Source organism: Denticeps clupeoides, chromosome 1 (genome assembly GCF_900700375.1).
Source record: "Denticeps clupeoides chromosome 1, fDenClu1.1, whole genome shotgun sequence".
In the NCBI taxonomy this organism is placed as follows: Eukaryota; Metazoa; Chordata; class Actinopteri; order Clupeiformes; family Denticipitidae; genus Denticeps; species Denticeps clupeoides.
Window position 1 is genome coordinate 20494231 of NC_041707.1, and position 27981 is coordinate 20522211.

Consider the following 27981-nt stretch of genomic DNA (forward strand, 5'->3'; position numbering starts at 1 on the left):
AACTACTGAGAAATTTGCGCCGGCTGCCTTGGCAACCCTGAAAGATTACAGGCTTTACCTGCGCGGCCTCACCGTTTTGGCTTGTGGACTGCAGACACAGGGAGGTCCAGTGACCAGACACACGCCCTAGTGACTCACAGACGCAGCGATCTGTTTGAGATGGATGATTATCTACATGTCAGGAATGGGTAGAATCTGTGACAGATGAAAAAATAAAACACCGGATGAAAACAGGTTTGAGCATGATGCAGTTGATCTTTTGCAAGTATCTCATGCATTGAAAGGGAAAAAATGTAAATTAAAATGGTTTCATATATTGAATCAAATCAGTTTGTGTATTTTTATCCTTTTGGTCAGGTGATGCCAGTTGACAGAGGTGTGAGTCCTGCTCATTGATTAGGCCGGGTGATCAGGACTTTTCAGTAGTTTTCTCACATTCATGTCCATTGCATGTTGGTCAAATGCTGTTATGTTGCATTTTGTTTTTCAGATGAGTCCTGTTTCTGTGTTCCCAGCCATCGCGCCGATTTGGTTTTGTCTATTAAAACTCCCTTCTGTTCCTCCTTTTGTACAGTGACACTTAAAATACAAAAAGTGCTTTCCTTAGAATTGTACGCATTTATGCAAAGAGCTGCATTATCGGCAGGCTGAACTCCAAGATGTGGCCCAAGGGTGGATGTTATGTAAAGTACACTGTGACACAATTTAGTAATGAAGGCGGAATAATTTTTTTGATGCTCTCACTTTTTTGACATTGTTGAGCAGTTCCTGGTCATCACGTGAGAAGTCATAAACAATAGCAACTTATGATTCTGTCACAGATATAGTTTCTTTTTGTTGCTGCCAGTTGATAGACTTTCAGATGAGGATTTTATTTCAAGTATATAAAATGTAGCAGACTAACAATCAGACCCATCAATATGAAGTGAGTTGCAGCTCTTTCTGATTTTGTAATAATTAATTTTTTAAGTGACTAGATATTTATAGCTTGATTAAATATTTTCATTGCCATCTTGTACACCCAATATTTGTTTATATTATGTTGTGGCTAATTATATGTGATTATATGTTACTGTATTTTGTTAAGTATCTTGTTAAGAAACTAAATTGTTTATCCCTTTGCAAAAAACACAATTTTAGATTAAATAACTTGATAATTTTATTATTAAAGAGAATAATATGAAAAGAATGCAAGAAGTCAATTGCACAACATATACATTTGCTTTAGAGGATTAGACACTCATGAATTTTATGTCAGTTTTGTGTAAAATGCCAGCTTTGAAAATTATTCTTTATAAAATGAAGATCTGGTCACAGGAATTCATAAATTGTTATGACTAATCAACTCAAATCAGGCAGATGTTCAGTTGAATACCGTTATTGTCAAATGCAATCTTTGCCAGCAATAACCTGCAGTAACCATTCAATAAAGTGAAGGTCAGAATGGTTCTGAATTAATGTCCAGTTGAATATCAACAACAACTTCGTAGACCCTCACAATCCTCCATCATCCTGCATATAAACAGACAGAAGAGTTAACTTTAGTTAGTGATGGACAGGAATATTTGCCTTAAATTTTTATTAAATTCTATTGTCTCTGTAAATTGTGACAGTATAATGCATTTTCAACCCGTAAAAGTGCACGCCCAAAGGCAGTTAGTGTGACGATAGAAGGCCAGTTTTGCAACACCCACTGGACATCTTTGTTTAAGCCTTTATGTTTAATTTGTTATGGAATACATTAATTAATAAATCATTTTTCTTTGGTCCCTCTATATCCCGCTAAAATAAAATTTTTGAAGCTGAGCACATGCGCACTTGGTGCTTACCTCCTTGCTGTCCCGGCAGTCACCACAAAAGCAGCCAATGCAGCCATTGATGACCTGGATGCCACAGAGAATGAGCTGGAGGAGGCCAAGGCAGAGGATGATGGCAAAGCAAACAATGTGCCATAAAACGATGTTTTGTGGCTCTTTGCAAAGGTCCCACAGGGTCTTGTCCGCCAGATAACTCTCGTTGCTGTATATATGAGAAAATAGTGCAGATAAATGAAGGGATTAAAAGAATGCTCCAGAGAGAGCTGCATCACATCCTGATTGAGGAAGATGTGCACTAATTATTAATACATTATAACATATCAGATTGAAAACAAAGGTTAGAAAAGTTACATATTTAATAATTAATACATTAGCAGTAAAATTTCAAAATTTCAAAAGATTCAGTACATATATAGAGGAGTAACAGATTGCTTGTTGTCATCAATTGGGTCCACTTGATTTTATAAATGCACAGTAATCGTAAGTTATTAACCTTCATTCAATGATGGAACCTTCATTGAAATCTGGACGAGGTGGTCTAAATCTATTTTTGCAGGAGGCAAAAGGATAATATTTAGGACAAATAAACATAAAGCTCAGTAAAGGTCATAAGCAATTAATCCCGTCACAATCAAGAATCCCCTGAAAACTCCATGAAGTAAACCCAGCATGCGTTATTTTCTCGTTTTTAGTAAAGTGATTAAATGCTCTTAATATACATATTCATAGTGAAAATCTTATACAACATTTTGACTAAGGAGAACACATTTTAAGACATTTTGGTCATAGCACTTCCACTACCTCCCCGTGAGGGGACAAAATATGAATTACTGGTGTCTATTCCAGAGCACTAGAGGCCGGGCAATTGTAACGTATACTGATAGTGGGTTGATGTTGCACCTTAATACACATTTTCATTTTTCGTTTGTCATTTGTTTGTAGAACAGAATAACTCCTTTCTCAGCAGCTCCTAAATTTCACTGCTACACAGCAGCAGGTAGGAAGAATGGAGTGACTGTGAAACACAAGGGTGAAAGGGGTTAAACGGCACATTGTGAAACAAGTGCTCCTATTTTGTCTTAAATATCTACACACCAGCCTGGAGCTCTGATGACAACCCAGGAAGTGTTTCTATGGATATGAGCCAGAAAACCCCGCCAGCCAGTCCAATCGGAAAATACTTCCATGTTTTGTTATTAAGAAGCTTATGTCATAAAGATGCAATCTTTGCATTTGCATGAACCTGTAGCCACAGGAGGCGCTACTCCTGGTGGATAAACAGTGTACACTACTGACACAAAGCCTTCAGTTAATTGTTCAAAAGGAGTCAGACGAAAAGACGATCACACAGATATTTGACTGTAAGGACTCAATGTGCCATATTTCTATGATAAAAGCAGGTGTGGAGTGATGGCATCAGGAATCGTATCATAGATTGTATTACATGTGGCCATTATTTTATTTGAGATAAGGTTTCAGGGAAAGAATGCCATTCAGCATTGCAATGTAGAGAGCTTCAGAAAACATGACACCAGGTGATTGTTATCCATGCGTTGTGTGTTCAAATAAGAGAGGTGGAGAAGCTGTGAAGGGTGTAATTGAAGATGTGTGAGATTTCAAAGAAAAAATAAGATAACAAATAAATAAACAAATAAATAAAATAAATACCCGTCAGGACGATTCTCAAAGGGATACTCCCATTTGCCATTTTCAGTCAGACATTTGGGCCCAATTCCCAACCCGGCAGAAGCAACACTGGTGGAATAGATTGCTCCAATCAGTCCAAACGCAGAAGAGAACACGGAATTCAGCATCTGTCCATGAGAATGAAACAATAGCTATTTATAGACACTAGGGAAGTTAGAAATGATCAATACAGCAATAGTCTATGTGGTGATATTGTATCGATACAGGGACATCAGAGCGGCAAGAGTCTCCGTGCAACTACAACCTCCAGTCCTGTAGATGGTGCTGTACAACTGGGGTCTTTGAATTACTGCTTGGCAGTTAAAAATATTATTTTCAGTCTTATGCATCTTATCTTAACATTTGTGGTGTCCACTAGTTCACAACATCTTGTATTTCAGTTCTGTTTTTTTTTTTTCATTTTCGATGAACTGTAGAATATCATAATATGTAATGTATCACAATATATCATGATTATGGTAGCATGACACATTTATCGCAATACGTGTTGTATCGTGAGATTCTTGCCAAAACACACACCTAATAGATACTGTAAATTTACTATGGATCTAAATGACACAGTTGTGCTCAAATTGCAAGTGCTAGGCTCAAAGGTCAACAAACAGTTCAACAAACTTTTAAAATTTATTCCCAGGCCATGAATTGAAGTTACTCTACTTCACCACTAGAGGTCAGAATTCTCACATAAACCACAAAGTACAAAACATCAGTTCAAGCATACCTTTTAGTTTTCGAGGTTAGAAGCAGAAATATTTAGAAATAAACATGAAAAGTCTGCAGAAAACAGAGCTACAGAAACAGCAGCAGTTGCCGGTAGAAAAACAAGGTTCTGTTTGAGATAAAGGAAATGTGCAATAATTTGTGCAGAGGCCAGTGCTGTTGAACTAATGGACAGAGTATTAGCTGTAGGTAACTAGAATGTAGATGAAAACAATTTTTCTGGCGGTATTTAGGGTAAAAATCACTCCAGAGTGACTGTGGGCACTTGGTGCATAGGTGAAGAATTTGTAGAAATGTAATTTTCTAGCTGAAACACACGCCCTGCTTGATTTCAAGAGCTGCCAAACTCACCCGGCAACGGTTCCCACAGCAACCTTTCCCACAGCAACCCTTGCCCCCAGCCCTGATGGCTGAGCAACTTGGACAAAGCATCTGGATTGAAAAAGATTCAAGGATTTCACTTAAAGTTCATAACACGTTTATAGTTTAACTTCCAGACTATTTACATTCAGTGACATTTCATTTATTTATACTGTGGAACTGATGTCAAAGCATGGTCAATCTAATGTTTACATCAACGTTAATTAGTCTTAAAGTCATCAATTGGGAGGACTAAGCATACAGTCACAAATCTGGAAATGGGCCAGATAAATTCATATTAAACATATTTTCCTTTGATTTTCAGAAAACCATTTTGAATGAGAGAGCTGCACAATTTGGTAACATAAAATAAAAAAAACAAACTTACAAACAGACCTCCACCAAACAGGCCACCCATCAGCCAGACCTGTAGTGAAATCTGTGAGGTCTCCAGAGTTTCACCGTTAGGGAAGAAGAGCAGCAGGTTGACGATCATGCAGGCAAACGCTGAAGGCAGCAGAATCAGGCCCACCAGCCGGGCACACTTTCCAGTGCAACACATGTTTCACCCTCACTTTTCTCTCTTTTCTACGTATTATTGAGATGAAGCCGCCAGAATAGTATACAGACAAGCTTGACTATATTAATAGTAATGATAACTGAATAATAATGCGCTCATTCAGCTTCAGTTCCTGTTCTAATAAACATCAACTAAAAGACAAACTTATCGGTAGTCCTTCCTCATCTAGAGACCAGGTGCGTTCTTCTTCTGTGGGATGCACTTTGAAACCTGTTCATGTTTACCCAACTGATTTCTGTCCTTTCGATGATTGGCTAGCCAGCAGGAAGAAGGAATAGTGAGCCTTTGGGTGGGCAGTAGGTGGGGACATGGAATGCCAAGCACATCAGACATGCCAAAATATCCCAGGACTGCTGGTATAAGAATACTGGACAAAATGTTTACTATTATGCCACAAAGCCACATCAGTACACCAATTAAGTGAGCGAGTGAATTGTGAATGTTATCCATGCAATTACAAGCTTTGCACATAGCAGTTGCCTGAACATTGTACCCTTGGCAAGCTGCTTCCATACCCAAGCTGTCAATGACTGGAGGTCAGGGTTGGTTCATTCATTACGATAAGAGTGCTTTTTACACTGTAACCCTCCAGGAAGTGTTGCTATTGGTTTCAATAGAATTCACCTACAACAAGGCCACTTGTAAAATAGGTGACCATTCCTTGTGAGAACCTATGTTCACACATCCTACGCATTATATAAAGTGAACTTGAGCTTCCGTATTCATGCCTTCCAAAAAATACTGTTTCAAGACCTCCTGTCTATGCAGTTGATCATTTTAGCATTAAAACACCACGATGTTTTAGAGAGCCATTACAAGAATAAGAAGATTCATATTACAAAAAAAAAATCTAACGGAATGAGCAGGGCTCATTATCTATTTTACTCTGAGCTCAATGACAGGGTAATCTAATGTATATGACAACAAATATTTAAGGCTATAATCAGATAGCCTCACATGAAGCACTCAGAAAATTCTTAAGCTGCTTATCTGCATTTTAGCCCATACATTGTTGTTATTAAATACATAACATACACATTTTATACATGTTTTACATTTTAATTCAAACCTTTACATTCAAAATACTTCTGTGCACCACTGGTACAAAGTCCTCCTTTTATTGCACACTGTTTATTATGCATAGTTTTTCTAAGCCTAATGATAAACCCATCACTCAGTGGGTGTGTCTGGTTTTTATGACTGTCAAAGCTGGAGCTCAACAAGGAAAGAACTGATAGCAGATATTGTGATGCACAAGGGAGGGAATATATTTTTTACTGGTAAAACATTCATCGATTAATGTTGGAACTGCTCTATAAAATGATAAAATATATATATTGGTGTTCAACTGGGCCAATTTAGCCTAGAAACTGCATCACGAAAAACTTTCACTTGTTCACCACCCACAGATAATAGTTAACAGTTAGTGATGGCCAGATGACACAGTATGGCTCACAACTGAATCTAAACCAATCTGATTGCTCCCCCACAATACCTCACAAAGGTACATTTCACATTTTTAACTGTTATGGTCAATCAGAAAAAGGATGACATTATAACAATTGCACTTTATTTTGAAAAAGTGAAATGACTGTCATTGTGATACACAGCAGCACAGCACACGGTGAAAACAGTGAAATGTGTCCTCTGCATTTATCCAATCACCCTTGGTGAGCAGTGGCCAGCCATGACAGGTGCCCAGGGAGCAGTGTGTGGGGACGGTGCTTTGCTCAGTGGCACCTTGGCGGATTGGGATTCGAACCGGCAACCGATGCCACTTCCTTAACCACTAGGCCACCACTGCCCCACTGGCTGAGACACTGTACTTTGTGTCTCATCTGTTCAACAGAAACTGATGATGAAAAGGAATAAATAAAGAGGTTACTCCTCATGCAAATAATACATGTTTTATACACTTCTGTCACACTTAATAAACAGACGTTTATAGGTATTTTTACAAATAGGCCTCCACCTAAGATTGGGGGGAAAGCAAAAAGAATTGGTAAGCAGGTAAAAGCGTGTAATAATAGATACAAATGTTCAATGAAATAATAATACAATCTAATAATAATAAATAAAATGCTCACTTACACCCACACACCTAATATGCACACCTAAACAGCATGCATAACATAACGTTCACTAGATGATTAACAAAACAAACAAGTAAACTGTAAAAAGGGTCAGAGTCACCTCTTTGTGCCGAATGTATAAACTCCTTAATTTAATTCAAGCAAAATTGAATAAAAGTGCATGTGTGTTAGGAGATGCAGACTGGGGAGAGGCTGCTAGATAGGAGGAGACATTTTTCTTTCCCCAACTTCTCCACCAATTCTTGCCTATTTACATAGCCCATCATGCATCACATCATGATCTCCTGCATCATATGTGAAGTATATTGATTTTTAATTTTCCATCACATTTGAAAACCACTTTTTCTAAGCATACACAGAGATTATAGCCACACGCATGAAACTGCTCAAGGCACTTTAAAACGACTGTAAACAGACATAGGGGATGGTATGCATTACAGGTTATTTTGTGTTTTCACAGAATTATAAAATCGGTGGTGGGCAGGGTTGTGTGTTCAAAGACATGAAGGTGCCACTAAGGTCCCCTTGAGCAAGGTACCTTTCCCACACACTGCTGCCCCGGTGCCTTTCATGGCTGCCTACTGCTTGGTTAAATGCAGACGACACATTTTGTTGTGTGCACAGATGATAATGACAAAAACAAATCACTTTCACTTTCAAATTGTTTACTAATGTCATTATAATGTCAAAAAACACATTTTAGGTTTTAACACATTAAGTTTCTTTTAACTTGTGTTTTTGTATGCTTCTCTGGACTGCTGCTCTCTGGACCTCTTCATCTGCGGTTGCTACCTGCATAGGACTGTTTCCCATCTTCTCTGTAGGCCTCAAGTGCAACCTCATGCTCTCCTACTTCTGGATCCAGTACAGAGTCCAGCTCTTGAGGGTGGACTTTCATGTTGCCCCTTTTTCTCCTCAGCAAGTAACTCTGAGATTTGCGCAGGCAGTGGGCTAAGAGGGGAGGGAGGCTGGTGGAGGTCTCGTCACTTCTCCTTCCTGACAGGAAAGCTCTTTAGATCAAACAACCTTCATAATATTATGTGCTTTTAAGAGACGTGCTTATCTGTCATGGTGAAAAACAGCAGACAATCCCAAATTGCACACAACCAAACTTGAAACTGTTTCAAATAGTTTCAGCAGAGGTTGACTACGCTAGAGCTGTAATTGGGCGCAAAATGTTAGGCCAGACTCGGCCCAACAGAATTTGACCAGCTTTTTAAAAGTCTGTGTTTCTCTGCGCTCACTAAGGCCGCTAGACTAAGAGGGAAAGGAAATGTTAGAAGAAATGAGTGGGTCTTAAAACAGTTGCTAGAGTCTAGCCTCTGTTTCACCTCCCCAGCATCCATTTTCGCATTTCTCGCATTTTCAAGTTTACTTTAAATAATGAAAAGGAATCACCTGATGACAGTGGCTGAGATTTGCAAATCAATTTAGAGCCCTCTGGTTGTCTCATCAATGGAATTCATATTTTTATGCATTATCTAGAACATCCAGGCAGCAATCTAACCTTGATGTAAAGGCGTGGACCAACTTTTGTGCATCATGCATTGAGATCATATTTCTTATCTTTGCAATATTTCAAAGGTGAAAGAATGCTATATTAGTGATATTATCTACATGTGAATCTTATGACAGACCTGCATCAATATGTACAAGAGCTCCTGTCTTAACAGTGTTTAACAGAAGAAAGACCTCAGAAACACCACAGACACCATTACTCGGGTTGTCCACATGTGTCCCAGAAATATCCCCAGAAATGCCATGCTGTGTTTATAGCCGAGGATTTGATGTGCATGCCATTATTTTATTTTCATAGTGGTCTTACATGAAAGCCAGCACAATATGAATGGACAAAGTTAATGTTAGGACTGATCTCTTGTTTGTATATGGATTATGTGCAGGTTGTTTTAAAAAGAGGATTTCTATACTGAAATGGGAGGAGTGTTATGCATGTGCATTAGTTTAATGGTATTCTATCGACCTCTAATGGAGGATGAGTGTACTGTGCATGTTTAAATCAGTTCAACCTTCATCAGTAAACAGATCTATGTTTCTGCTTCCATCATGTACACATTACGGATATAACAGTCCTAGGTCAGACTGTCACTGGGATGGCCTCTGTACAGTTCTTGTGCAGGTGGGAGAGGTAGTAGAGAGTAGTGGCTCCATACACCGGCTAGCACCTAACAAGTGAGGGCCTGTGACTTTTATCGAACCCACACTCCCTCCTCCCGGTCACCCCTTATTCCAAATATTTCCTGAATATTTCCACCATGGTCATGGCCCTGTGTAGGTACTAGCAAAAGAGGAGTGTTTATTGTATGAAGATGATAATGGTCTTTCACACAAGTCAGTGCTGTGGGGCAGATACACAGATTCAAGAGGCACTTACCTTAAATATGCTTGTACATACAGTACAGTCAAAAGTTTGGACACACCTTCTCATTCAATGTGTTTTCTTTATTTTCATGACCATTTACATTGGTAGATTCTCACTGAAGGCATAAAAACTATGAATGAACATGTGGGGTTTAACACATGTGTGAATGAATACATGTACTTAACAAAAAAGGTGAAATAACTGAAAACATGCTTTATATTCTAGTTTCTTCAAAATAGTCACCCTTTGCTCTGATTACTGCTTTGCACTCTTGGCATTCTCTCGATGAGCTTCAAGAGGTCGTCACCTGAAATGCTTTTCCTACAGTCTTGAAGGAGTTCCCAGAGGTGTTTAGCACTTGTTGGCCACTTTGCCGTCACTCTGCGGTCCAGCTCAACCCAAATCATCTCGATTGGCTTCAGGACCTGTGACTGTGGAGGCCAGGTCTCCACTTTTTGTTAAGTACATAACTCCACATGTGTTCATTCATATTTCTGATGGCTTTAGTGAGAATCTACCAATGTAAATGGTCATAAAAACATAGAGAACACATTGAATGAGAAGGTGTGTCCAACCATTTGGCCTGTACTGTATATCTTTATTACACAATGAAAGAGAAAAGTGGGGTATGTTCAGAGCAGAGGTGAAAGTGGTTCCAAATTTTTGCCAGAACTTTCTGAGCTTTTGCTGAATGTCAAACTGCTGACCATTTCAACTTACTTTCACTCTTGGTTAAAAGCCTGTCAACTAGCTCAAACTCGGGAGCTTTCTATAATGAAATGAACACAAAATGCTCAGAAAGTATGTAGCTCCAACATGCATTTGCTTACAACCGAAACAAGAAGGACACAATAAAACATGACAATAGCTAATCCTTAGAAATTCCCCAAATTCTCAGAGTCTTAACTGAATTCTTTCATCTGGTTAACCCCACCAATGCCAGAAGCATGAGGTTCACATAAATCATCACTGAGAGAAGGGAGAAGATGTTACTGTAATGCAGATTTGTTTTCCGTGTCTTCCCATTCATTCGAAATTTTATTGATAGACAGTGGTATTTTTGCATTTCAATGAAAAAAGTCACATGGTCAAAAGGTCAAATTTTAATGAAAAATGCTTATACAGTTCAGGATTAAAAGCTGTCAACATATGTGTAACAGCTACACTCTAAGATAAGTTTTTGTGCCCTTTTTAGTTTATTGTTGTGGTGATCACTGTTTACATGACTTTTTCTTCATCTGTTTTGCTATTAAGAGCTATTTGCTACCTGCTCCACCAGTTGTTTTTTTTTTTATATTGCAGGGCATGTTCAACTAACTACATATAGAACTGAAAATTACTTTTTTATACTTGTATATACACTTAGTATTAGATAAATTATAAAAACAGAAAATATGAACTGAATTTTATCAGATTAAATGTTAACTTCTTATTATGCTGTATCCATCCTTTACAAGGAGTTCTAACGCTCTCGTTTGGCTATAATCCTCAAGTGGCACCTTGCTTACACAGCAGCAGGATCCGTTAAGTTCCTTTTAAATCAGAGTAAAAAATGTTCAGAGTATGTAATGTTCATTTGATGTAATGTAAATGAGTGCAAGCCTGGGTTATGAGCACAGGATTATGAGTTGATGAGCAGATGAAAGGCAAATGTGGCTTAGTCACTGGAGGTTTATAGCTATACCCCTTGCAGCCAGATCCTTTCCACTCACACCCACACTTTACCCGCCTTCTTCCCCTCCTTGCCAGACTGCTGGCCACAGCACACGCCCCCTATTCCTTGGTGATGGCTTGCTGGTAGGTTCTTGTAGACCGCACGGCTGTAGGGGATGAAGCAGAGGGCCAGCTGCAGGTGGCGAGCAAGGCGACAGTAGGCAGCCAGGGCCAGGACAAGGAGGGGGGTCACCAGGAGGAACCCCACCACCAACAGAGCCACGCAGCCTCCATCACTCAGCAGGTCTGAGCAGTAGGTGGACGAGCCATGTGGACGCACCTGAGGAGAAGAGAAATAACCAAAGAAATGCCAGTGAAAGGATAATAGACTATAAAAACGACAATTCACAATACACAACACAATACAAAATCAGTTTCCTACAAGAATTCTAACAAACTGCTCTCAAATAAGCTGCCGCCCAGCCTTGACTTGTGATGCCACATGCTTATGTCCTGTAGCACTGCATCTTCTCTCTCTACCTCTCTCCTTCCCCGTCTGGTGTGGTTTTGATTGGGTGGAGGTGTCACGGCGGGAATAAATAAGCTGATGGCCCATAATGACCGAAGCAACCCTGAAGATTGTAGCTGTGAGAGGAGCTACAGCAATGGTTTGTTATTTTTCGTGGGTAGTTAGGACACCTCCCGTTACCCCTGTTGAAGAGTTTCCTCACTATGGTCTCCTCCACTTTTCATTTCTCGCTTTCTTGTCCACTCTCTTGGCTATTTCTCCACCAGGTAGAGTGAGGGTCGTCACAGTATTTTCTCTAACTTGATGTTTGATTTCACTTAACAGACTGTCAGAATTCCATGAGAGACATTGATGTGAATTAAAGAAAGCAGGTATCCCATACATTTTCTACAAAAGACATCTAATGAGAGGACCTTTGTAGGATTTCATCTTTTAGGATTTTCATTCTACATTGTCACGTATACATTTTCTTGTAATTTCTACACTGGTTTCGACAAAGCAGGTATGCCAGGAGGTTAATGTGTTGTGTGTGTGATGTGTTATCACTTTGATGTAGAACTCCAGCTCCATTTTTTTTAGATGAAATGTTCATTTGATTTGAGTTGCCGTTGTGTGGTCATACTGTGGGTTAAGGAAGGAATGTAAGGGTGGTGGAGGGATGGATGGATGGATGCAGGGGGATGGTGGAGGAGAGATGAAGGAATGTGTCTCTGACACAAGCAGACACAGAACAGACACAGTCAGTCACAGGAATGCTAAAATGAGCCACAAGTCACATATTTGACCTTGTTCACGTGCAATGTGTATTTTCTTTAGTTGCAATAATTTTGTCAAATTTAAGAATTTAATTCTACATACACCCCTTTCCATGGTATCCCCTGTGTCCTTTCAACATTTGTTCTTTCACTCCCTTTCTGCTGGAAGAGATGGATGTGCTGCCCCTAACATTCCTCTTTCTTCAATGTGTCTGAAGTCTAATCTTGGGGTGAAGCGGGGGGGATGTTGTTCAGATAGTTTTTCCTCATTCTGTAGAGCGCCTTATGGCAAAAAATGACAGCTTCCCTGAATTCTTTAAACATTAGCTTGAAAAGGTATCTGTTATCGTGATTTAATATTTTCTAATGGAGGGTGAAACAATATTAGGAGCTTGTAAACAGGGGGACCTGAATGAGAGGATGGAGATAAGCCTTGTGCAACTGCATTTAATTTACTCAACCCCAAAATGCCTCGTTGCTCATAGATTCTGACAGGAAGTTCAGATGTAGTGATGAGAGCTCCAGTAACAGAAATCAGGTTTTTGAAGAGTTGTCTCACTCTGGTCAGTGGATGTTTTGAAGGCCTTTTCAGGCCATCTCTCTCCATTTTTCATTTTCCCGATATCTTGTTCATTCTCCAAGATGGAATGCTTTTTTCTTTAGTTAATCCCTGTCTAATCTGCTGTCACAAGGTGACTAATTGGACTGAATGTAGAAGGAAGCTCGAGCCAGAGTGGCTGGTAGTCAGGAGGGGAAGCTGAGTGTTGATGCCAAAACCATTCACACCCTCTGACCCACTATGACCTTTAGGAGTCACAGGGCAGCATTTAAACGAGAAAGGTGAAACAAAGGACTTGCTTTAGGACCTTTAAACTGTAGGAGGTTGACTTTGGAAAACCTGCAATACAAAAACAAAAGAGTAAAACTGTGAGTCTCCCCTTACTGTGGAATGGCACAGGAAACCAAACACCACCATGACAATGGCTGGTGTGAGGATGAGGCCGAACACTAGACCAGCCAGGCAGCCGTTGATGGCAGCAATGACCAAATTCTGGGCAGTCACAAGCACCGAACAGGCCCAGCAATCTAGTGACCCGCGCAGTTCCAGGGGTGCATCTGCTCTACCTCCACCAGCCTCTGCAGCAGAGTAAGGAGGTGGCACCACAACACCAGAACCGTTTAGGGGGGTCCCTGTTGGGGCCGTGGAGGCCAGGGAGTTGGACTGTTGGAAGTGATGGTGGTGATGATTGTGGTTGTGCTGGGACAGCTCCTCAGACAGGTCCAGAACCTGGTGATGGGCTCCTTTCTCCAGAGTGCTGGTTATGCTCATCACTGAAACCTAAGATGGATGGGAAGAACGAAATACATCTGTTACAAATACACACACACAAGTTATTCTTTCTAATGTTTAATTATACATGAAACTAACAGCTTGATGTGTGATTTCATGTTTTTTTTCTGCTCCTACAGCAGATGAGAAAATCTAAAGTTCACTCAAGGAACTTCACACTTTACTGTTAAATACTCTAAAATGTTGACTTAAACGTTTTTTATTTATTCTTTGAAGTATTTACAGTATTTTCTTTAGTGTTATTTTGTGTTCTGAAGCCACAATCAGATGTAAATTGGTGCTTGGCGGAGACCAAAGATCAGGCAAACATCTTTTCATCTCAACACGAATGAATCAGAGTTCAGCACCAGGCCACATTAGATCTTATCACAAGGAAGTGTAAAATTTGGAGTGTTAGATGATTAGAATCGTGAGTTTATCGCCAGTCTGATTGGAAGGACAGTAATTAGACAGTTCCAGAGAATAAAAACAAAACGAAAGGGAAGATTTCAGAATGTTTTATGTGGACCTGAGTGATTTTTGGTGATTGAAAATATAGTATGAAATATTTGAAGCTTGTGATGCACATACATTACATGGAATGTTGACTTTGGTTGGCAAATAATTGTGTCATATATTATTATCACAATATGACCATATCATAATCCAGATGAAAATCCAGTCCCATTTCACCATAATTGCATACAGAACATCAGTTCACAGAATATGGTAGCAAGGGCTTGCTTGATGCTTGTCACAGTCTGTGTGTGTGTTTTTTAACCTACACCTTTTTTTGAAAGACTAATATATTTTTGACAGCATTATATTTAACTTATTATCATCTTGCATATCACAGCATAATATAGCAAGGTTCAAAATGAATTAATATTGTGTATGAAATGTCCATAAAATGAAAAACCTACATTGTCTAAGCATTGGTTCAGCATTTATCAGACGCCCTTATCCAGAGCTACTTACAATCAGTAATTACAGGGACAGTCTTTAAATAAATTTAAAGAAAAATATATTGTAAACTGGAGGAAGTGGAAATGTAATTGTTTTATAGTTCACAAGCCTATGCTCGCATACTTTAAAATTAGTCCTTTTCTGATTAACGTCTAAATGTAGTGACGGGAAATCAGCCTCCTTCCCCTGACAGCTCAGAACCACTAAACAGTGCCCTGACCTGTGGCAGGAGCTGTACAAACAATGGAGGCTCCAGAAATATCCAAAGCCGGACCTGAGCAGCCCCCTCTGTTTCTCCGCAGTGATAACTCATGCCACTGCAGATGCGACAGCTCATTTTGTCCCTCACATCCCCAAATAAAGACTGGCAGAAGACAAAAGCAGTAATCACAGATTCTCGGAGAGACATGCTGTAGGGTATGTATATGCAAGAGGATTGTGTTATTTTCCTCCTTTTGTCAGTAGGTATGCTTTTTTAAGGAATTCTGTCTGGGTATCTTTGATGTCATAAACATGGCTAAGTCACGAGGTCGGTACTCAAATGGCAGGAAGGGGGAGGGAAGGAGCAAGTGGTCAGAGGGAGACTTTCCAGCGCTGCAATAAAATCAAGTACAAATAGGAATTCTTACAAATGTAACCTCCAAATGACGGGACGCTATTTTCCCATATTTCCCACCTAAGGGACACAACAACTAAACACATTTTGTCTAACCTTAAACAAATTATTCGGTTGTTAGGGTTATGTGGATATTATGACTCTAGAGACTTCATAAATGTACACGTACTAAATGTAATTGATGATATGTGGCCTAACATCCATTGACTTTTCCGGCGTGTAAGTCTCTACTCACCGTTTTTTTCTGGAGCTCTGTAGATATTCCTTCTTTTCTTATAGCCTCTTTATGTTTTTACTCCTTTTGTAATTGCTTCTTAGCTGATCTTGTGGTCTTCAATCTGTCCTCCGCTTGCCACCTCGTCCACTGGGTCTTCAGAATGATCAAGTTTAGGATCAGGTGTATCTGCGTCAGTTTAGGCTCTTTTCTGGTTACTGCACTTCTGGATGCTGTGATGTGAGGTGTGCACAGCAATATCCTCCCTCGGCTGATGAAGTTAGTAGTCTCTAGCCCAAGTGGGACGTCCTAGTAATGCCTCCCTCCCTGCTCCTCTTAAACTCCTGTCCTGTGTATGCCCCCATGTACATGCCTTCCCTCCCCTATCTCACACGGTGCCTCCTCCTCCCATGATAAGCTGGTAAACCTTGAGGGCTTTTCCATCTTGGGGTGAAGGTTTAATTGCCATTTGATGATGCAGACCATGAGATGGGGCGCTGATGAGAAAATAATACATACTATGTTGGTGTGACTGATTTATAGGGTGAAAAGATTTTTTTTGTTGAATTATGTGTAGTGTACAGGTTTTTTTGTCTGTCTGAGTTTACCAAAGGATCATAAGCGAGTAATCTGAAAGGGAGGAAAAGATGGGAAAAGATATCAAGTACACACGCAAGAGGAAGACATTTCTTTCATGTTAAAAACAGAGGAAAAAGAACGAGAAATAGAAGAAGAAAGAAGAAGAAATTTTGGAAGGAGTTATTGAGGTGGGGATGTGAATTGCATTGAAGGAGTGGCCATGATCACAGGCCAGCTATTAACTCTGATTGATCTTCACATTCCTTCGTTTTGCTTTTTGAGTTTTTTTTTCTGTTTGGGGTTACACTTTAATGATCAGATAACTGCTGGCTGGGGAAAGATAGGAAGAGATGGATCACATTTTACAACATTTAGTAAGGATGCCCTTGGCTGCTTTTCGTCTTTCGTGTCCGTACAGTCAGTAGCAGTAGCTAATGTCAGGATGTTAAGATGTGATGACGTGGCCTTGATAGCTGCCTGTCATTTAGTTCGAAGATGCATTAGTCTGCCTTTCACCTTTTTACAGTTCAGGTAATTCTCCAACCAGAAACTCACAAGATTTACTGTGGTTTCTGTTTGGTAGCGGTACTCTGCATCCATTTTAATTGTTTATCATTGTAAAATTTTATTCAAAATCTTGGGAATCTCGCAGGATATTCCCAGTCCTCAATGTTCAGTATTTACCAATGAACTAGTGACATGGTCATGAGTGGCCAATGTTCACTGATGCACATGAAAATCTTAGGCTGGCCCATGCTGACTTGACTAAACTGCTGTATTCAGACTTTTTCAATGTTAATTTGGTGTGTACCACCTACCTGTGGAAACAGTACTGCCACTTTTATTTGTCTCGTTTTTAATATTTTGTGTATGTATAAGTGAGGGGCTTATTTCTGTTGTGTCTTAAACAGGACTTTAAAGCAGTACCATATAACTAACCGTCTATGCTTTTTTAAGGTATACATGGACAATTACGAGGAGGCTCATTGACCAGTTCATGTGCATTTTGACCAGGGAAAAATACTGAAGAATGAAGGAATACTTGTCTCCAATTTCAGAAAAAGGAATTTGTTGATGTCCTGCTTCCAAATTGCTTCCAAACAAATGTTTGGGTGAAATGTGGGAGGGCTGTGGTAGATTGGGCAGGAAGGACTGGGAGCAAGACTAATAAATTGAGTGACCACATGTTAACAAATGAAGAGTGGAGGATGGAAAGAAAACAAACTGGAAATTTCAACACCAGGTTTAGCTTTGGTGTCAAGCACAACATTATTTAAGTGAAATAAGGACAAAAAGATAATGGAGCTTTTGTAGAACAGTGTCTATTATATAACAATAATGCAAAATGCAAGATAAAACTTGTAGAAAGAATTCTACATTTCAAATATTTCACATATAAACTCAGAATTCTAACTACTGAATACTAACACACAAAATGTTAACACAACGGTTTCTATTATTACCCTATAGTGATTTCAGATTTTGTGATGACAAAAATGTGATAATGTCCTTTAATGTTTGAAACAAACCTTGTATTATTATTGCATATTATGTCTGATAGGGAATGTTATGAGCAGATTCTGATGCTTTTCTCATAAGAGAAAAAGCATATTTTTGCAGACTTCTTGTAATCATTTTGTACTTTGTATGCAGTAGTAAATAACTTGCTTCTTGATTGTTGTAAGATGGCAAGGATATTGACTGGAATGAAGAAGTTTTGAATATTAGTTTGTTATAAAAACTGTGGTCTTCATTGTACTGAGGGAAAGTGCCAAACTCTGTTCACACTCAGTATGCCAATTTGTGAGCCAAACACAACACTCACACATTATTTTTGGTCTACATTGTAATTCTGTTTTTGTATAATTTGGCTTGCTTATGTGAATTCCAGACGTTCTCCCCGAAACACTGGGACCCCCAGAACTGATTGTGGTGATCAGGGGGTGGAGTGGTCTTCCTGAGTCAGTTGGAAGCAGGATATCCGTAGTTCTAGATATCAACGTCCCTGCCACCCTTCTCACAGCAAACACCTTTTTTTCCCCTCTTAACCTTTCTAGGCATGGAAAAGTTGTCATTCATAAACAGACAAAATACAGGCAAAATAATTGTTTTGGATGTCTAGTTCATATGGTTCTGAAAGGGATTTTGATTACTTAGCTGGAAAGTATTCAGACCACCTTCAAATTTTCACTCTTTGATATATAGTCAACCATCACTGAAGCCCTCCAAAAGTTGCTGCTTTATGGCAGAGTGGCCCACCAGGAAACCTCTCCTTAGTGCAAGACACATGAAAGCCCACATGGACTTTGCTAAAAAAAAAAAAAAAAAAAACACCCGAAGGACTTCAAGATGGCGAGAAATAAGATTCTGTGGTCTGATGAGACCAAGATGTAACTTTTGGGCCTTAATTCTAAGCGGTATGTGTGGAGAAAACCAGGCACTACTCATCACCTTTCCAATACAGTCCCACTGAAGCATGGTGGTGGCAGCTGGAGAGTGTGGGGGTGTCCTTGCATCTGCAGGGACAGGACGACTGGTTTCAATCAAGGACTAGATTAAATCCAATTGAGCATCTCTGGAGAGAACTAAAAATGGCTGTCCATCAACGTTTACCATTCAACCTGCCAGAACTGGAGAGGACCCCAAATCCCGTTGTGAAAAACTTTTTGCATCTTTCCAAAAAGACTCATGGCTGTATTAGATGAAAACGGTGCTTCTACTAAATACTGAGCAAAGGGTCTGAATACTCAGGACCATGTTATTTTCTGTTTTAATTTTAATCTGCAAAAATGTCAATTCTGTGTAACACAGAGTAAAAATTTAAGGGTGTCTAAATACTTTCTGTAGACACTGTATAGGCCAGCGCCAGTGTTCCATTTGGTGTGTTCAATGTTTTTGTGTCTTGAAGCTTGTGTATGTTGAACCCACACCAAAGTTAGTTTTTCCTTGTGCCTGGTGACCTTGTTTTGGTGCCAAGTGTGCTTACCTCACAGATAAGCTAGTGACTACATGAATGAATTTCCCCTGAATTTCAAGTGACTTACTGCTAAATATCACGAAACTAAATGAGCCTCCCCCCTATGACCACACCAATCAATATGTCAATACACACAGCCGCAACTTATCAAAAGCATTTAATATTAATAATAATCATAGTAATATCACAGGAATTCACAAAGTGTTTAAGACATGTCTGGCTCAGTTCGTTTTCCAAGTGAATTCTCCAAAACAGTGCAGTTTTAAATAAATGACCAAAAAAAAAAAAAAAAAAAAAACAGGATATATTGCAACAGGAAAAATAGATTTCTTTTCTTTAAAAAGCCCAAAAGAAAAAAAAAAAAAAAATAGTTCAGAGAACTCAGCACCTTCAAAAATCATCGTAACCAACAGCTCATGAAAAAACAAATATTAAAAGATTAAAAACAAAATGGACAAATCATCAATGTAAAACATTATGCATTTAAAACCCTTTCACACTGAATGCCACAAATATGTACAGTTGAACACAGAAAGGAATAGCTGTATACGCATTGGCGACACAAAAAAAACAAAAACAAAAAAAAACACAATACTGTTGATGGAAAAAGTCATGCAATGTTATAATGGTTGATTAATGTGAAGTTCTTGTAGGCAAGAATAAGCACCAGACCAAAAAAAAAAAAAATTTAAAATACATTTACAGTGTCTGGACTGACAGAGTGAAAAGGCGGTCATAATGCATTACAATGGGAGATCTCTTTTGCTATATTTTATGATTAGTCATATTCTACATCCACTCTGTGCACTATCACCTACAAAGTAAGGTGAAAATAAATGAATTAAAGACATTTATATATAACAGGTGAGAAAAGAGAGGGTCAAGCACCATTTGAAATCACCACTAAACACCCTTTCAAATATAAAAAAAAATTATAATAAAAACACATCTGAGAACCCTAAAAAGGGGAAAACATTTATATCCAATAAATAGAAGAAAAATTTAATTAAAAAAATATACAATTAAAAGTGAAAAGAATACATCTGTATGTGAAAATGAGAAGTACAACTTCAATGAGGGAAAAGAAGAAAGAAAAATTATTATAAATCTCACAAAATGAAGGAAAAAGCAGACCCAATGTTCACTTAAAACATTGTAATGACTTGACTTTTTTCCATAGAACAAAAAAAAAAAAAAAAAAAAAAAAAAAAGAAGTTTCTCCAACATGTAAGAGTTAAACAATTAAAAAAAAACCCGTATGTTTTGTAGCATTCCAAACAGTTGTATTTTAAAATTTCTTAATGCTTTAAAAACTTCATAACTCTATTATTAGTATTTTTCATTTGATCTCTTCACTAAATACAAGTCACAAGGCCAATGTGGTATATATCTAGGCTGTTGTAGTTATTAGAAAAAAAGTGAATAAATTATTTTCAAAAACAAAACACTTGAAACAGCACCACATGAAAAAATACAACAGCATTTGACGCTTTTCAATATTCAAGAAAAACATTTCAAAGTGAGTAAAACAAGTAAAAATAATTAAAGAAACATGCCATTAACATGGAAAGTCTCTGCCATTGAAAGTCTCTGCCAGCACAGTCTCAAAGACTGCTGAACAGGACACACACACAAATATGTAAACTGGAGTTTTATTGGCTGATTGGTACTGTAAACAATGCTGAGTAAACTGGTTTTCAGTTGGCTTGTTAAACAAGTATTAACAGTAGTTGTAGTAGTACTTCAAGGTTCTACATGGGCAAAAAAAAATTAAAAAATTTTATTAATATAAAAATTTTTGTGAAGTCCTGGCAGGCAGGAGTTTTGGTTATGGCTGTGAGAAGCAGGAGTCTTCGTATGAGCACCATGGAGCTTCATCGAGAGCTGGTGGCTGAAGCCTAATGACAAACAAAGGTGGGATGTCACATTTAGAGCAGTGAAGATTTGATTTGAACATTATTTCCTTTTATTTTAGAAATATTACTGTAGATTTTATACCTTGCACTCGGTTCAAGATATGTATATGTGTGTGTTTAACATGTAGATGCATTACCAAGCTAAAGCTGTCATAGGTGCTCATGAGCTCCTCCATGCGGTACTGCTCCAGGACCACCACATTGGTGAGGGCAGGGTTACGCTCTCGCGCACAGTCCTCACAGTGCACTGTGTACATCTTCCTGCTGCCATTCTCACTCGTCACAAAAAGCAGGTCAAATACTTCAACCTGTAAGCAAACATGCAACATATGACACCGCAGAATAGCTACTTTCTGCATTCTAGACATGATACTGTTGATCTCATGTTGATCCTATGAGGCTATGTCATAAGCATTACACATCCACACCAAAACTACTGCGAAAAAGACTCACGTCACACTCATTGCAGTAGTAGGCTGGCTCATCCTTTACACGGCTCTGGTAAGAGATTTTCTTTCCTCCTGCTACAAGCTGGTCCCTCAGTATTTGAATGTGCTTGATGGACTGCAGAAGACAGTGTCTGTAGGCAACAGAGAATTTGTTTGTTGAGAAAGGCTCCAAAGGTTTGTGGTTTGTTTGAAATGGTTTTATCAATACTCACTTGATCATTTTATAGGTGTCAGGGTCACTGATTTTCACAGTTTGGGCCACGTTCCATGAAACGTGAATCATGGGAACGATAGACTTAACTTTTTTCACTTCATTCCATTCTAAACGTTCCAGGGCCAGCTGGTACTGGTAGGCTGTAGGTAGACACAAATTTATCTAAGTGGTACAGACCTGCAACCACAACAGCATCATTTAACTCAATAAGGCCACAAGGGGGCACTTCAAACTCACCATTGAGCGGCCCCACATTCCAGGCAATGTTGTTGCACCAGCCCACTGCCTGCACCCAGTGTACTGTGCCAGCATTGATCCACACCAAGTCCCCAGGCCTCTGCACAAAGCGGTACACAGGGATGTTGGCTCGGTACAGGTCGTCCAACACTGGCCACCAGGAGCCAGTCAAGTAGTCTACGCCATGTCTTAAAAAGAAGGATATACAGAGGAAGAGAGATTTTAGTATTAGTATTTAGAGTAATTAGTATTTCTACAACTTCTGAGTACTACTGTGCAGCTGTAAAACAAACAACAACTTACTTCTCACAGAAATCACTAATGGCTCCCCAGTAGTTGTCATGCACAGCAAACCACTCACAGTCTCCCGGCCCAATGTTGATGTTCACAGAGCAAAAGTTGTTGTTCTCTTGGTGACCTGTGGGATTTAGGAATACATTAATACATTTAGCCTTCTAAGGGTCACTTATGGGACAGTATGAGGCCATAAAGCAGCTTTTGACAAACATACCTGGTGTGCGGCTGCCTGGGACCTTCATGTAGAGCTGGACTGTGTTCATGCCCAGGATGGTGTGGCCAACGTGACTCAGCATGTTTCCACTGGATGACACACGCATGAACGCAGGCAACTTCTGCAGCTCCTGTAGCTGGGGCTTCCATCTATCATAAACCATTGCCAATCATTGTATTGTAGAAATTAAACTAAAAACAAAGAAGGGGCACTCAGAAAAGCCACAAAGCACAAGGTCCTTACCTCTTAGGGTCAGAGAGGTCAATGTTAGTGCCAAATTTTATTATTTTTCCAACAGGCTTTAGCTCTGAACTGTGGAAAAAGAAATACAGTACTTATGTTTACAATGTCTATAAATATGGAAAGCACAGTAGTCTAAGGAAACACTTTGCAATGGCCTACTAATTTGCTAATGTAAATGTTAAATATATTTAGCTATAAATTAATACTATGCTTGTAACTCTAACAGTCAAACATACCCAGAGGTGGTTGTTGAAGAGTTACTAGAGGAGATCTGAAGAGCAGTGGTTGGCTTCTTTTCCTCTTCATCATCTTCTTCATCATCACTTCCTTTTTCCTCCTGTAGCCCAATGATAGCAGTAACAAAATTGTCATGTTCTGCAGACCTGATTCTGGATTCCAAGTAAGCAGATTTATGTCTTAGTCACACGCGTTTTACCTGTAGGCTTTCCTGGAAGCTGGAGGCCTGGTACTGGGCATATTTTGCAATGGTGGTGTGGGATCGACTGCTCTCACAAGGCCAGGTTTGCCCTGTGCCACTGGGGTCCCAGTTCTCATCTGCTGGCTGCTGCACCTGTGTTCGCACCTCCACCATCTGATCTGCATTGGCCTCCACCAGAGATTTAGTTGAGAAGAGGCCCAAGTCTGAAAAGAGAAGAGATAAAACCAATGAGATGTGGAAAGAAGTTCAGAATAAAATTTTTGAAAGATGTGGTCACATGCTGTGTGCTGTACTCACTGAGTCTGAGTGAGCCGGCAAGGCCTCTAATGACAGTGATTGGGTTCTTAGAGTCAGTGCAGAATTGTAACAGCACAGGAGAAAATGCATCCCTCTTGCTCTCCAACTGAAGTGAAATGAACACAGCAAAGAATAAGAATTAAGGCGTTCATGTAATCACTAAACTATGGGGTATACTACCACTAGGGGGGCATCCTTTCACTCAAGACAATGACCAACAACTGAAAACATATTCAGCATATTTCACATCTCTGTACTCCTCATCTACTCACATAGATGCTTGGTGTCGGTGGATTGAGTTTTTCTCGTGGAATGGGCTGCTCTGTAGATAAGACGGGCTTGACTGAGAAAGCGGGCAGGAGGTAGGACTCCTTAAATTTGCCTGTCACCCTGGCATTCCTGTAAATCCCAGGACAGTCAGTTACCAAAACAAACCATAAATTCCAGATTTTCAACCAACTTCAGTGTGGAATAGTGTGGAGTGGATTACTTAAGAAAGAAAGCGGTCTTAACCCTTAAAGAAATCACACTTACTTGCAGGCCCTGATAATCTCACTGGCTGTATTCTTGATGCTGATTTCCTGCAACGGTATCCTTTTCTCTTCTACCTCTGAAGCAATGAAGGTTTCACGGTCCCCACTCTCCACTTTGATCAACCGTATCTTCAACTCCTTGGGTGGCCCATCAGACAGTGCCTTTAGCTTAAGGAAGTCAGCTGTACCCAATGAGGAAGAAGATGACGAGGATGGCAAGGCGTCGGTGGATTGAACACCTCCCTCCTTTCTCTTCTTCTTTTCTCCTCCGTCCAGCAATTTTTGCTCCTTCTCTCGTACCTCTTTGCTTTGGAGGTCCAGGTTTCCCAATACCTGCCGGTTTTTCTTTTCTTTGTATGGCTTGCTCTCTTTGTGGTACTGGTGACTAGAGCTGCTCCCAGAGCTAGAGGATGGTGATGAACATGAGGAAGAGGAAAAAGATGTCATTTCTTCTCGTTTTTCTCTGTGCTTCTTTTTCTTCTCTTTTCTCTCTTGGTGCTTTGTACTACTGCCACTATGTTTTTCTCGTCTATGTTTCTTCTCCTGCTCCCATTTGTGTACATTTATATGGACCTTCTCATGTTCTTCCTGGCCTGGTCGCTTTGTTCGAGCCGGATCTGTGATGCATAGATGCGTATGGCGATTTAGCATGACCTCACAGCTTCGGCCCAGCTCAGCTAATGTAGACTCTGATATTGTGGTTAGTTTATGCCTCTGCTTTTCAGTCTCTCTCTTCCATTCAACAGTCAACTCTTTTGTGGCACTGCACTCCTTCTCACCATCACACATTCGCCAGCGAGCTTCCTCAGTCTTTTTCACCTCTTCTGCTTTCTCCTTCCTCTGCTCTGATAGCTGTGGTTTGGAGGAGGATGGTGGAGCTTGGGTAGGGCTATTGCTAGTACTGGAACTTTTAAAGCCAGGGTGATAGGCTGAACCTGAGGTGGGGGAGGATTCGTTGCTTTGTTGTTGCTGCTGGGTACAGATGTCAGGTCCCAGAGAGAGTGAGGACGAGTACTTGAGTCCAACAAGTGCAGAGGGTGGAGGTCTGCCAAATGGGCCTCCACGATATGCATATTTTTGGCTGCCCAGCACATTGGCCAATGATTTGAACATGTTTCCAACGCCAGTCTGGTGGAGGTGAGGCCACTGAGGATGTGGAGGTGAGCAGGATGGTGTATCGTTCTCTTCCTCTTCCTCTTCTTCAGTCTTTGCTGGAAGGTCTGGGAGACCATACAGCTTGGCAAGATCACTGTGGCGATAATTGGTGGCAGAAGCAGCCACTTTGTTGCAGACACTATTGCTGTTGGCTGACTCACGTGTGATGTTGCTGTTTGCAGATGTCTCTTTTGCAGTCAGACCTTTGAGACAACTGTCCTCATCCTCCTCACCAATTGAAGAAGTCCTACTGCAAGGTGATGCCAATGAGCCCTGACGACTCAGCACAGGAGGACTGCTATGAGTATCAGTGCCATAACCCTCCTCTTGAACCTGCTTGGCAGCAGGAACCAGGTCTGGTGCAGAAAGATACGTCTTCACAGGTGCCAGTGGACCTGAGGATGGGAAGGCAAGACCTCTTGCATGGTCCTCTTGGGCCTGCTTAGAGTACATCTCTTCCTCATTCTTGATGGACTCATCCAGCATTTTCATTATGTTTGCCAGTCCATCAGGCAGGAGATTAGACAACTCCGATGGCTCCTCCTCAAACTGGGCACTGCCTGAATCACTGCCAGCACTACTGCCTAGACTACCAAGCCCGGTGGGGGGCATTTGCTTGGTAAGGGTACTGCCTGTGCTAGAGAGGTTGCAAGTGGGCATGGAGTCTCTGGGGAAAGCCTGGAAGAGGTGTGGGGCTTCTCTGAGCGGAGGTGGATTGGGCAGGGGACCTCTTTCGGACTTACAGTGGGAATCTTTGGCTGAGGGTGTTACTGGAGTCTTTTTACTCAAGGTGGTACATGTGTTACTGACAGTAGGGTGAGGGTTTGGGGTCCCTGAGGGCTGCCGAGAGGGGGCATTGTGTGAGGAAATACTAGCCCACCTTTCTCGCTGTCTCTGTTTCTCACGAGCACAGTCAGTCTGGGGAGTGAGTGGGGGTGGCCTGCTGACCTGAGGTGCTGGGCATGTTGAGGGCACCCCACCACGGCTTAGCCAGGGGTATTGAGAGGAGGACTGCTGGGACATGGGTGCCATTGCTGGCAAAAGAGGGGGAGGGGGTGGGCCTTCTGCAGTAGCCACTTCTGATCTTGCAGACAGCAAGAGTTCCAGGCTTCCAATAGCGGATTCTTCCTTCACCTTGGGGTGACGCACTGCTGCTTCCTTACTCTCTAGACTCCTTTTCCTCTCCTCTTCTTCTTTCTTCTCCCGCTCTCTCTTCTTCCTGTTCTCCTCATCCTCACGTTCTTTTTCAGCACGTATGTGACCCTGCAGCTCCTCATCCAACTTGTTTAGAGCCTCTTCCATGGATTGGGGGACAGAGACTGATAGCAGTGCAAGTGGGGGTCTGGGGTAGCACATCTGAGGGCCATCTGTCCTGGAATAGGAACGGACTGAGGAAGGCTGTATTGTGGAAGTGACTGTTAGAGGCAGTTGGTGGAGGGAAGAAGAGGTTGTGGGTGTAGCCTGCAAGTGCATGTTGGGCACCTTACTGGTGATAATGCTTTCTTTAGTCTTCAGATGCCCTGAGCTGAGTAAGGAGGTTGATGTGGAGGACAAGCGATCAGACATTCCATAGTTTGGCTGTAGGACCTGGCCTTGGGGTTGTGGGTGTGACTGGGATTTGTTAGCTTTTGCATGGTTGTCGCCTCTCTGATACCCTGGATGGAGTAGGGTTGGATTAAGAGGTTTTGTATCTTCAGAGGGTCTCCATCCTCTGTGAGTTAGAATGCTGTTGGGAGCTGCCGAGCTCACAGTCTTGGTGCCACTGCTACTGCTGTAAGGGGGGCACGGAGGCTCAGATTGGGAATGACTTGAGGTGATGACTGGTGCTCGAGTGGCACCCCGTGTGGGGCTCTCAGGCTGGGGAGTCCCTTGAGCCTTGGAGTGATTGCTCTCCCCAACAGTTTTCTGCTGCTGAAGCAGACCCTGAGACTCCACTGAATTTATGTAAGGACCTGACTCCTATGGGCACACACACACACACACACAAATATTGTTAAAATCACAATGAGAAAAAAAAAAAAAAAAAACATCACAAAATATTAAAATTGTTGAAACAATGAGCGAAGAAGATCCACCAAGACATGCTCACCCGTTTGTGTTGATTATTACCCTGGGGTCTCCACGTTTGGTGACTGGGTGTCTGCTGTGGCTGAGATCTGGTAGATTGTGTGGGGACAGTGGTAGGCAGACCTGGGTGAGGCTGGAACTGGGGGTGGCTATAAGGCACTGTGGTGTGTTTCGCTGGTGTGAGTGATGGCCGGTCCTTGGTGGCAGTTTGCACTGACTCTGTTGCCTGTGGAGGCTGGCTGCTTGGAGGGCGCATTCCTAGGTCTATGCCTCTATGCTGTGGAGTGCTCCTTTGTGGGCCCTGGGTAGAAGGTGGTTTGTTGTATGGTGAATGAAGGTGGCGTGGGTGATGTGGGTGTGCTAAACTTGGAGCCTGAGGAAGTAAAGGAGGAGGACTATTGAGGGGTTTTGTTGTAGAGGATTTAGGAGCTCTGAGCAGGCTGTAGCCTCTGGGAGAACAGTTGGGGGATGGAGAGATGGTTGAAGGCGTGGATATAGAAGGGGCATTATATGGATAAACTCCTGTCTTGGGGGAATTCTTTTACCGTGAGAAAAACAGAAGGGGAGAAAGGAGAAACCAGAAATGTATAAGACATAAAAGGGAAAGACCATGTTCTCTGAAACAGTAATATAAAAAAAAAAAA

The 27981-nt window shown here is 40.8% G+C and overlaps 3 protein-coding genes across 11 annotated transcripts in view; all 3 read right to left on the reverse strand.

The window, feature by feature from the left end:
• Nucleotides 1-1494: 1494 nt before the first annotated feature.
• On the reverse strand, nucleotides 1495-5166 carry tm4sf5 (transmembrane 4 L six family member 5). Its single transcript, XM_028997607.1, has 5 exons — nucleotides 4993-5166; nucleotides 4596-4676; nucleotides 3486-3631; nucleotides 1830-2019; nucleotides 1495-1512 (listed from the first exon to the last, which is right to left on the reverse strand). Exons 1-5 carry the CDS (start codon nucleotides 5164-5166, stop codon nucleotides 1495-1497), a joined length of 609 nt encoding a protein of 202 aa, XP_028853440.1.
• Nucleotides 5167-10750: 5584 nt separating this feature from the next.
• On the reverse strand, nucleotides 10751-16056 carry tmem88b (transmembrane protein 88 b). The gene is made up of 3 exons (XM_028989851.1): nucleotides 15742-16056; nucleotides 13538-13933; nucleotides 10751-11650 (listed from the first exon to the last, which is right to left on the reverse strand). The coding sequence occupies exons 2-3, from the start codon at nucleotides 13922-13924 to the stop codon at nucleotides 11366-11368; spliced, it is 672 nt and encodes a 223-aa protein (XP_028845684.1). The 5' UTR covers nucleotides 13925-13933; nucleotides 15742-16056; the 3' UTR covers nucleotides 10751-11365.
• Nucleotides 16057-20533: 4477 nt separating this feature from the next.
• kdm6ba (lysine (K)-specific demethylase 6B, a) overlaps nucleotides 20534-27981 on the reverse strand; it is a 69582-nt gene continuing 62134 nt past the window's right edge. For all 9 annotated transcript variants that reach the window (XM_028954887.1, XM_028955038.1, XM_028954818.1 and 6 more), the window contains 14 exons: nucleotides 27360-27875; nucleotides 24117-27229; nucleotides 23855-23981; nucleotides 23583-23688; nucleotides 23283-23488; nucleotides 23083-23183; nucleotides 22847-22915; nucleotides 22604-22752; nucleotides 22396-22510; nucleotides 22093-22280; nucleotides 21854-21995; nucleotides 21646-21772; nucleotides 21330-21500; nucleotides 20534-21174 (listed from right to left, as the gene is read on the reverse strand). In XM_028954887.1, the coding sequence (XP_028810720.1) occupies nucleotides 21151-21174; nucleotides 21330-21500; nucleotides 21646-21772; nucleotides 21854-21995; nucleotides 22093-22280; nucleotides 22396-22510; nucleotides 22604-22752; nucleotides 22847-22915; nucleotides 23083-23183; nucleotides 23283-23488; nucleotides 23583-23688; nucleotides 23855-23981; nucleotides 24117-27229; nucleotides 27360-27875 (5154 nt within the window). In that variant the 3' untranslated portion in view covers nucleotides 20534-21150. The remainder of the gene's footprint in view (nucleotides 21175-21329; nucleotides 21501-21645; nucleotides 21773-21853; nucleotides 21996-22092; nucleotides 22281-22395; nucleotides 22511-22603; nucleotides 22753-22846; nucleotides 22916-23082; nucleotides 23184-23282; nucleotides 23489-23582; nucleotides 23689-23854; nucleotides 23982-24116; nucleotides 27230-27359; nucleotides 27876-27981) is intronic.